Below are 11,381 nucleotides of genomic sequence, written 5' to 3'. Positions count from 1 at the left end.
GAGACCAAGGCCAGCCCCTGCTCCTTGGTGAGCATGTGTGACTGAAAGTCTGTGATCAAGAATGCCGATATGTCAGAGGAGATGCAACTGGACTCAGTGGAGTGTGCTACTCAGGCACTGGAGAAGTATAATACAGAGAAGGACATCGTGGCCCACATCAAGAAGGAGTCTGACAAGAAGTACAACCCCGTCTGGCACTGCATCGTGGGGAGGAACTTCTGTAGTTATGTGACATATGAAACCAAAATCTTCATCTGCTTCTACCTGGGCCAAGTGGCCAATCTCCTGTTCAAATCTGGTTAAAAGCATGGACTGTGCCACACACCTAGTGATCCATCCAAAAACCAGGACTGCAGCCTAAAGTCCAAATACCAGAGACTGAAGTCTTCAGCCCTGCCTAAGGGAATCCTCCATCTTTGAACCTTTATTGGGTTTTGTACGGGGCATTCTCTGTACTGGTTTGTTGTGGTTATAAAGCAATTAGCAAAATGGCTTACATTTGTATTTATTTTCTACTCCATACTTCTCTGCCCATGTTTTTTTTTTTTTTTTTTTCTCTTCGAAATCCATTCCTTTAAAGAAAGAAGTCTTTGGAGAAGGGTGCAGTTAATAACCGTTTGTTCAAATAATCTAGAGTTGAAGATGGCCTCTTTAGTTGATCTTGGGTAGGCTGGTGGGGGTGATTCCTTGAAGTTTCTGCGGGATGTAACAGACTAGCCTATTCAGCACTCTTGCGTTTCATTCTTTCCCATCCTGCTCCTGTCGTGCATGGGAGAATGCTACTCGGAAGTGCGTGTTGAGAGAGGCACGGCAGAGAAACTACTGGACCAACTCTTACTCCCAATCTGATAAGTACATTCCTTAAGCGCTCCTTTTGTGATAACTGCTATAGAGTGCTCCGGGCCTTAGGCCTCACGAGATGATGAGTGTGTCATGGAAGACCTTTAAGCTTTCTAGGGCTGTGAAATGGAAACAAGCTGGTAAGAAAGTTGGGCTAATGAGAAATCTGTTGGGCTCTAGACATTTCCCCTCCCCTGCCTGGCCAAAGTATACTCTAAAGATCAAAGGTGGTCTTAAAGGGAAAAAGCTTTTAAGTAGCAGCCCTCCTTGTGATTCTAATAAAGTCTGCAGGAATTTAAACTTACAAGCCTGCTGTGCTGTGCTTTAACTGGCTGTGTTCACATATGAGTTGGAGCTTTCATTAAAAGACACAATTAAAGCAAAAAAAGAATAGATATTCCCCACAACCCCACCTGCAACCCCTCTACACATAGACACACAAATACACACCCCTGATCTACTGCCTTCCCAGCCTGACAGAATTAGGGTGGATCCTGAAATCCACTCTTATCCTCTGGAGGTAAAAGACTGAGCGATCTGACACTTTTACTAAGAAGGAAGGAATTATTGCACCACTACAGGGGCAGTAGTTAGCTGAGATGAAAATACATGACCATAAGGTAAATACTCTCAAGATCTCAAGTGAATCCGCCAGGACACATGTATTCCATAACTACTTCTGATTAATCAGATGCATATATTTCTAGATTTCCTATTGAAATTAAGCTTATTACCAAATTCCAGGTAATGCATTTTATAAAGAGGTTTTATATATATGGATTCATTTATCTCTGCACTTATAAAATCTTGATATCATGAGGCAATGGAGGATATATTTTGACTTTGAGATTTTATTGAGGAAGGTGGGGCAACCTGGCCTATGTTAGGTGAGATGCTTAGGAGATCGGGGGGCTTGGGGGAGAATACACAAAGACAGTCTGTCCTCGTTCAGTGGACTCATGAAGTTTTGGATAATTGGTAATTAACTGAAGTTGGTTTCCCTTTGATGACTCCAGACAGCTTGCTCAAAGCAGATCACGTGGACAGGCCACTTTAAAAACTACCTTGTGGTTTGGGAAGGGACGTGACCATAGCTCAGTTGGTAAAGAATCCACCTGCAATGCAGGAGACCCTGGTTCGATTCCTCGGTGGGGAAGATCCGCTGGAGAAGGGAAAGGCTGCCCACTCCAGTATTCTGGCCTGAAGAATTCCAGGGACTACATAGACTATGGAGTTGCAAAGAGTTGGACACAACTGAGGGACTCTCACTTTCACTTTAGTGACCCAGATGATGGAGGAGCACTGTGGCAGGAGTAGAAAGGGCCAAAGAGGTGGGAGAGGAGTGACTTACCCACCCAGGAAAGGTGGGCAAGAGAAGAGAGCACACGAGAGCCAGGCTGAGGGAGAACCTTCCAGAGAGACAGCGATGAGCTGCCTGAGGTGGGACACGAGGGCCTCTTTTTATCTAGTTTACAAACAACCTTCCCTCCTGGAGGTCTCAGGCTCAGGTGACGACTAGGAGTCAAAGCTGGGGAAACTCCCGGTTCACAGGGAGGATACAGAGAAAAGACAGCAATGGATGGTGGACACATGTCCACATGGCCTGGAGTGAGGTCCGGGCCAGCACAGACCACACTCTCAGGGTCACACTGCAGGCACGTGGCAGCAAAGCCCTGAGGCTGCTGGTGCTAGGAGCCTACAAGCAAGGGGCTGCCTTGCCTTTTTGCACAGAGAGGAGGTGACCCTGCAGCGCTGTGGAGTAACTGCTGGCGCAGAAGTACACAGATGTCTGGGAGCGGTTGGCAGACTCCAGTGTGAGAGGGAAGTCCTCTGTGCTTGGTCTGGAGACGCTGTAGCCCTCGGTTACATCTCCCGTCTGTGTGTCGGGAGGGCCATTTGAGTAATGGATCAGCCTCAGCCCGTGTCCCAGGTCTTGTCGGTACCAGTACATATAACCGTGTTTCAGATCCTGAGTGCATCTCAGTGTCGCTTCTCTGTCCTGACCTCACGACCTGGAATCTGGGGTCCTGAGTGACCCCAGCATGGACCGCCCCTGTGGAGAAGGAGGACCGATGCTGCAGTCACAGCGGACAGGCTTAGTGCTGGCACCCCGAAGGGGCCCCTGCCCCCCAGGACTCACCTGCCTGCAGGAGACAGAAGACCACACAGCCCAGGAGGCAGAGGCTCATGGCGGGGGCGGGGCCGGCGGAGGGCCCTCTGGTCTGAGTGTGGATGAGAGGGAGAGGCGCTCTCCAGGGAGTCCTTCTGAGATGTCACTCTCCCTGCCAGGCCCCAGAGCCAACCTGTCACTCAGGGGCCACGCCCCTCCCCCTAGAGGCTCAAATCAGAAATGAACCAGAGAGAACTGTTCACAACAGGAAGACCCATCCAGATCAATAGGCATCAGCCTTACAAGTTGTAACCTGTAAACTGTTTGCAACTTTATGTATACTTTGTTCCAGAGATAATTCTTCATTAAACTTATATTTGTCTTATTTATCCACATATTTAGGTAGCCTTTTTAAAGTTATTTTTAACTGGAGTCTAATTGCTTTGCAAAGTGTGTTGGTTTCTGCTATACACCACGTGACTCAGCCATTAGTATGCATATATCCCCTCCCTCTTGAACTTCCCTCCCTCTGATCCCTGCACTTGACCCCTCTAGGTCCTCAGAGGGCAAAGAGCTGAGCTCCCTGTGCAGTACAGCAGCTTCCCACTAGCTCTCTACTTTACATATGTAATGGGATTTCTTAGTTTGGATTCTTGGGGAAAAGTCCTCATAGCCTCTGCTGCCCTTTATGACTCTTGTGTCTCACCTGTGCCTTCAAGTGTCCGTTTCTACTTTGTTTAGTTGATTGCATTGTGTTTTTTTTTCCTTCCACCTGATTCTTCTGGTATCTGGTTCCCCAGCCTTGGGGCAGGCTCATGGACATTTGAGGAATCCTTTGAGTCTATTTCTTACCAATTGGCTGATAGACTGGGCACCTGCTGAATGTGGCTATGGCTCCTTCATGTTCACCAGAGCACGTGCTTCCCGTGTCTGAATGGGGGGAGCAGCACAGCTCTAACCCACCTTTCTCCGAGGAGAGTAGATGGTTGCTCAGCACCGTGGGTGACGTGGGAGCACAAAGGAATACAGATGAGGAAGGGACTGGAGGGAGGTGGCAGATCGGGGCAAATGAAAACTGCTTCCTTTTTATTTCAGACAGCCGTTCCATGCAAGTAACTCCCTAAGTAGCATAGACGGAAGTGAAAGTGTTAGTCACTCAATTGTGTCCAACTCTGCAACACCATGGACTAGATTTCTCCCACCAGGCTCCTCTGTCCATGGGATTTTCCAAACAAGAATACTGGAGTGGATTGTCATTTCCTTCTCCAAGGAATCTTCCTGACCCAGGGATCGAACCTGGATCTCCTGCATTGCAGGCAGACTCTTTACCATCTGAGCCACCAGGGGAAACCCTTATGTAGCATGCCTGATCTTAATTAACAGATATCACAGAGCCCCAAAGTATCCTGTTACACATAACCCCCCACTTTGAAGGACCCCGTACTTGATGCAATGCTCTGCTGTTGTGATCTTCAAACACTCAACAACAGTTGAAACATGGACCCTGCAAATTATGCAGCTGGTCCTGGTTACATGGTTTTGGACCTGTGATGACCTCCTGATGTTCTGTTTTCCTTGATCGCAACCACATGTCTGGGGTCTGGGTAATGCTGCATTCCTGGCACCTGGGAGAGAAAGGCATAGAAACAAAAGTCAGAAGCAGCAAAGGAGTCTGAATTTATGACCACAGCAGCAAGACTTGACCTGGGTCTGGCAAGCCCACGAGTGATTCCACATCCATGCTCAGAACTTCTTTCTTCCAGAAGACAGCAGGGCACCCAGCACAGGAGACTCATGCCCAGGCCATGCCAGAAGAGAAAGAGCAGCTTTCCATCTCAAGGCCTGTGTCTTGGATACTTACGGTCGAAGCAAAGGGGACCTGTGTCTCAACATGGAATGGTATCTCACCAAAATTCCTAGTGTCCACGGTCTTGCCAGGGGAGAACACACTGAGTGAGCATGAAACCCAGCTATGTGTGCATCTCATGGAATCTCAACATCAATTCCTGGGAAGTGATAACTTCTTCTCAAAATATCATTATCAAGTGATTTCAGGGAATGGGCTCATGAGGACAAATTTATGAAAGTGAGTAAATAAATTTTACAAAAATAGCTTGTAGCAGCTGGCATGACCTTTTAATGGTCATTTTATCAAACCGTCCATCTCCAGATAGGATAGTCCCTGACATGGATGTGGTGCTCACATGGTTTCAAATACTTCTCTAACCATAAGACTTTCCAGGAGCTCCTAACTGTCTTCAATATTTTACACTTGCCTAAAAGAGAATTGTTTTAATGGGTATAGAGCTTATATTTTCAGTAAAAAGATGCCTGAGTAAAACACATCTCTAGCAACAGATATCATATTGTTGGTAGTCAGGGAAGGAGAGAGGTATGGGAAAGGGACCTGAAGAAACTTTCTGGTGATGGAAATGTTCTGTATTGTAATAGGGTGGATGTTGCATGGCACATGCATATACTCTGTCTATTATACAGTGTGTAATGTTTATGGTATTTACAGCTGAACTTTGAACAACACAGGTTGGAATTGAGTAGGTCCATTTTTGTGTGGATGTTTTAATAAATACTTACTAAGGGAAACTAAAAGACTCTTGCTCCTTGGAAGAAAAACATTGACAAACCTAGACAGCATATTAAAAAGCAGAGACATCCCTTTGTCAATCAAGGTCTGTCTAGTCAAAGCTATGGTTTTTCCATTACTCATGTATGGATGTGAGAGCTGGACCATAAAGAAAGCTGAGTGCCGAACAATTGATGCTTTAGAACTGTGGTGTTGGAGACGACTCTTGAGAGTCCCTTGGACAGCAAGGATATCAAAGCAGTCAATTCTAAGGGAAATGAGTCCTAAATATTCTTTGGAAGGACTGAAGCTGAAATGCCAATACTTTGGCCACAAGATGTGAAGAGCTGATTCATTGGAAAAGACACTGATGCTGGGAGAGATTGAAGGTGGGAGGAGAAGGGGACGACAGAGGATGAGATGGTTGAATGGCATCACTGACTCCATGGACTTGAGTTTGAGCAAGCTCTGGGAATTGGTGATGGACAGGGAAGCCTGGCATACTGTAGTCAAACATGGGGTCTCAGAAGTCGGACACGACTGAGTGACTGTACTGAACTGAAGGTACTGCCCAATTTGACTGGCTGAATCTGTAGACCTGGAATCCCACACACAGATGGATGAATGTGAAGTTATACACAAAGTTTTGATTACGGTGTTGTGGATGTCTCAGGGACCCTAAAGCACACGTGAGTTAAAGGTTAACTGTAGAGCTTCCCAGGTGGCACAGGGGTAAAGAATCCAGCTGCCATTGAGGAGATGTGGATTTGATCCCTGAGTCAGGAAGATGTCCTGGAGAGGGAAATGGAAACCCACTGCAGAATTTTGCCTGGGGAATCCCATAGACGAGGCGCCTGGCAGGCTACAGTGCATAGGGTCGCAAAGAGTCAGATACAACTGAGCACACACATATAATTCACACTTTAAAATATCTGAGGAGGCATATATATTACACACTCTTGTTAATTTCATGTGATGACTCATCAGGCATAAATACTTTTTTCCTGTCACTTCTGATACCCTCAACTACAGGATTTCAAGGTAACATATGTCCATTTCTCCCTTTGTACCTAGAAAATGGTAAAAGAGGCTGTCAGAGTTTAGCAAAGGGAATCAAGAAGTCCAGAGTGTTGTTATGTGCCAGGGACTTCCTGCTTATTAAGTACTTATACAACAGTGGAACATGGTGTGATGCTATTATAATGTATCACCTTGACTATGCCACAGGTATTTAATTAAACATTATTCTGGGTGTTATATGAGGGTGTTGTTGGAAGAGATTAACATGGAAACACACAGACTTTAATATGAGGTTAGATTAACATTGTAACACTGTAAACAGATGACCTTTCATAGTGTTGGTGGGCATCATTTAACCAGTGAAGACATGAATAGAACAGAGAGACTGATCCTCCCCAAGTAAGAGATAATTGTCCTGGTGATGGCCTTCAATCTGGACCATTAGTTATTCAGCTTTTGAATTAAAACTCAGCTTTCCCTGGGTCTCTACCACCAGCCCAGTATCCAGTTTTGGGACTTACCAGCCTTAACAACTATGTGAACCTACTCCTTTAAAACATGTATACATATGTTTGTTCTATGGGGGACAGTTCTAAGGGGGGCAAGGACCACAGGTGTTGAGGACAGACATGAGTCTGATTCCTTGTCTGACAGTAATGAAGTATGAGACCTGGGCAAGTCAGTTCCCCTCGAGTGTATAAATAATTAAAAGAATACTTATCTTGCATGATCTTTGTGAGCATTAAAACACAGTAAAGAAAGAATTTCTGGGAAAGTCTGTCCACTCTACCAGAGCCTGGGCCTGGCTGGCTGGCAGCCAACACCCTCAAGGCTGCTTCCTGAGCTGGGGCAGGAGTGTTTTTGTCCCAGAGGCACCTGATCATGCAGGGCTGTGTCTTGGCTGCTGGCACAGAGATACATGGCTGAGTCTGTCAGCTCCAAGGAGCTCAAATTCAGCTCAGAGTGAAAGTCACTAAATTGTTTTGCTGAGAGTCGATCTGGCATATTTTCTCCTCCACTAACTTGTCCGCGGTAATACTGAACGAGGAACTGGGGGCCCTGGCCCAGGGCCTGTTGGTACCAGTTCACAGAGCTGTGTCCAGAGTCAGGGGAACATCTCAGAGTCGCTTGCTGCTTTCTTGATTTGATCAGGTATTTGGGGGTCTGGGTGACTTCAGAATCCACCAGGCCTGTTGGGAAGGAGACAGAAGGAAGCTGAGGGCAGAGCACAGGGAAGCCTCCTGCTGCAGCCCTCATCGCCAGGCTTCTATCTCAGGGAGGCAAAGGCATCTCAGAAGCTCCCACACTGTGTCCAGGACTCACCTGCTCCCAGGAGGCAGAGAGTCACACAGCAGAGGAGCCTGGAGCCCATGGCAGCATCAGGAACCCAAGACTGCTGCTGGCTGGCTGCTGCCTCCTGGGGTGAGTGGTGTAAAGTGCTGACCCTCCTGCTTCCCTGATTGGAGCATTTGCCTATGACATCACTGCTCTGTGTCTCTGCAGGCTGCCCTTGTCCACTAGACCCCTTGGGAGGACCCAGGGGTGGCTCCTCTATGCCCTTCCCTGTCCTGCACAACTGCTCAGCAAAGGGTGGGTGTGAAGTGTGCATTCTTCCCATGTCTCCATATGTCCACAATATGACTTCTTCTCCTCTCTCTGCTCCTTCCTGACACTCATCACCGAGCCCTCACCAGCCATCCGAACCCCTCACCCTCCACTTCCTTTGCAGGGTCCCCCTAAGTACATCCTGAAGTTCCAGGGACATCCCCACTCCCCTGGGCAGTGAGGAGTCTGTGCTGGTTCCTTGTGTCCTGGAAGCACTGCGGGAACTCAAACCTGCTCCCTGATTCAGGCATGTAGTCAAGGTTCCCTTAAGCTCTGCTCTCTTGGGTGCCTCTTCAACCCCTCCCAGGCAGCCTGCTTACCATGGACCCACAGTGGCTCCTAGTGGCCAATGGTCCACAGTCTCATGGATTTGCACTTTAGGTCTAAAGCAGGAATAGAAATTCCCAACAGCCCTCAGGACAACTCCTCCACACACACACACACACACACACACACACACACACACACACACTCACACTCCTGTTCTTATGCCTCCCCAGTCTGGCTGAATTAGGGTTGGTCTTGAAATCCACTCAGCCTCTGGAGGTAAAAGATTGTATGAAGAGACACTTCGACTAAGAAAAAAAAATTGCTCCACCGTTGCTATCACGGTAGTTTGCTAACATGAAATAGTACAGGCCATAAAATAAACACTCTGGTGGTCTCAAGTGAAACCATCCTGGAAACATGTATTCAGAGCTCCTTCTGATTAATCAGAAACCATGTATTTCCAGATTTGATGTTTAAATTAAGTATTGCCAAATTCTAAGTAGTGTACTTTATAAAGAGGTTTTATATATATGAACCGATTTATTTCTATACTTATAAAATCTTGAAATAACTATCCAGTCAGTAGAAGACCTAGGAGGACTTCTCTCCAAAGAAGACATGCAGATGGCCAACAAGCACAAGAAAAGTTTGGCAACAACAGTAATTATCAGAGGAATGCAAGTCAAAACTATAGCGAGGCATCACCTCACACGGGTCAGAATAGGCATCATTAAAAAGTCTACAAGTAGTAAATGCTGGAGACAGTGTGGAGAAAAAGGAACCTCCTACACTGTTGGTGGGAATGAAAACTGGCACAGCTACTAGAAGAGTTCAGTTCAATTCAGTTCAGTTGCTCAGTCATGTCCGGCTTCTTGCGACCCCATGAACTGCAGCACGCCAGGCCTCCCTGTCTACCACCAACTCCCAGAGTCCACCCAAACCCATGTCCATTGAGTTCGTGATGCCATCCAACCATCTCATCCTCTGTGGCCCCCTTCTCCTTCTGCCCTCAATCTCTCCCAGCATCAGGGTCTTTTCAAATGAGTCTTAGAAGAGTATGGAGGCTGTTTAAGAAACTAAAAATAGAGTGACTGTATGATCTTGCAATCCCACTTGTAGGCATAAAATTAGACAAAACTATAATTCTAAAAGATACATGGACCTCAATGTTCTTCGTGGCACTATTTACAATACTCAAGATATGGAAGCATCCTAAATATTCATCAACAGATGAATAGATAGAGATAGTATGTGTGTATATATATATATATATATATATATATACACACAGTGGAGTATTATTCAGCCACAAAAAGAATGAAATAATGTTATTTTCAATAAAATGTTTGGACCTAGAGATTATCATACTAATGGAGTAAGGCAGAGAAAGACAAATATTATATGATACAGCTTACAAGTGGAATCTAAAAAAAAGTATGTAAAAACGAACTCATTTACAAAACAGAAATAGACCCACAGACATAGAAAAGAAACTCATGGTCACCAATGGGGAAAAGTGAAAGTGGAAATTGCTAGTCGCTCAGTGGTGTCTGACTCATAGACTGTAGCCCACCAGGCTTCTCTGTCCATGCGATTACCCAGGCAAGAACACTGGAGTCCGTCGCCATTTCCTTCTCCGGGGTATCTTCCCAACCCAGGGATGGAACCTGGGTCTCCTGCATTGCAGCAGATTCTTTACTGCCTGAGCCACAGGAGAAAGGTGCTGCTGCTGCTGCTAAGTCACGTCAGTCGTGTCCGACTCTGTGCAACCCCGTAGGCGGCAGCCCACCAGGCTCCCCCGTCCCTGGGATTCTCCAGGCAAGAACACTGGAGTGGGTTGCCATTTCCTTCTCCAGTGCATGAAAGTGAAAAGTGAAAGTGAAGTCGCTCAGTCGTGTCCGACTCTTAGTGAGGAGCGATCAATTAGGAGTTTGGGATTAACATATATGCATTACAATATAGAAAATAGATAACAGATAATCAACAAGGACCTACTACATAGCATAGGGAATTATACTTGGTATTTTCTAACAGCTTATAAGGAAAAAGATTCTGAAAACATATACATACACATATATGTATTTTTGTTGTTGTTTTTCAGTCACTAAATTGTGTCTTACTCTTTGCAACCCCATGGACTGTAGCCCGGGTTCCTCTGCTTCCACTATCTCCCAGAGTTAGCTCAAACTCATGTCCATTTAATCAGTGATGCCATCCAACCATCTCATCCTCTGTCATCCCCTTCTCCTCCTGCCTTCGATCTTTCCCAGCATCCGGGATTTTTCCAGTGAGTCAGCTCTTCCCATCAGGTGGCCTAAGTATTGGAGCTTTAGGTGCAGCATCCGTCCTTCCAGTGAATGTTCAGGGTGATTTCCTCTAGGGTGGACTGGTTTGATCTCCTTGCAGTCCAAGGAACTCTCAAGAGTCTTCTCCAACACCAGAGTTCGAAAGCATCAATTCTTCAGTGCTCAGCCTTCTTTATGGTCCAACTCTCACATCCATGCTTGACTACTGGAGAAACCATAGCTTTGACTAGACAGACCTTTATTGGCAAAGTAATGTCTCTGCTTTTTAATATACTCTCTAGGTTGGTCATTGCTTTTCTTCCAAGGAGCAATGGTCTTTTAATTTTGTGACTGCATTCACCATTGGCAGTGATTTTGGAGCCCAAGAAATTGAAATCTGTTACTGCTTCTGCGTTTTCCGCTTCTATACGTGTATGTGTATATGTGCATCACCAAATCACTGAGCTGTACACCTGAAACTAAGACAACAGTATAAACCAACTGTACAGATGATACAAAGAAGAAACAGAAAGAATCCCAACTCCAGCTTCTGAGATTGTCAGACTCAGGAGACTTAGAGAAACTGCAAGAGAGTGGCAACTTGGATTCACACCCACATTTAATTATAAGCCACAGTTTTTTAAAGAAACCATACTATGTTACTCTAATC

General features: G+C 45.9%; 1 protein-coding gene and 1 gene segment (V, D, J or C); one reads left to right on the top strand and one right to left on the bottom strand.

The window, feature by feature from the left end:
- The first annotated feature begins 3 nt into the window (after positions 1–3).
- LOC112586557 (dynein light chain 1, cytoplasmic-like) lies at positions 4–483 on the top strand. Its single transcript, XM_044946990.2, has one exon. It carries the CDS (start codon positions 70–72, stop codon positions 301–303), a length of 234 nt encoding a protein of 77 aa, XP_044802925.2. The 5' UTR covers positions 4–69; the 3' UTR covers positions 304–483.
- Positions 484–2,536: 2,053 nt separating this feature from the next.
- On the bottom strand, positions 2,537–7,966 carry LOC123466029. The segment is given in 3 exon segments: positions 2,537–2,716; positions 7,428–7,741; positions 7,875–7,966. Coding segments are annotated over 3 exon segments (543 nt in total).
- Between the last annotated feature and the right edge of the window lie 3,415 nt (positions 7,967–11,381).

The sequence above is a fragment of the Bubalus bubalis genome, chromosome 8, assembly GCF_019923935.1.
Source record: "Bubalus bubalis isolate 160015118507 breed Murrah chromosome 8, NDDB_SH_1, whole genome shotgun sequence".
Taxonomy (NCBI): Eukaryota; Metazoa; Chordata; class Mammalia; order Artiodactyla; family Bovidae; genus Bubalus; species Bubalus bubalis.
The sequence above is the reverse complement of the archived record's forward strand: the minus strand, read 5'-3'. Positions and strand labels throughout refer to the sequence as shown.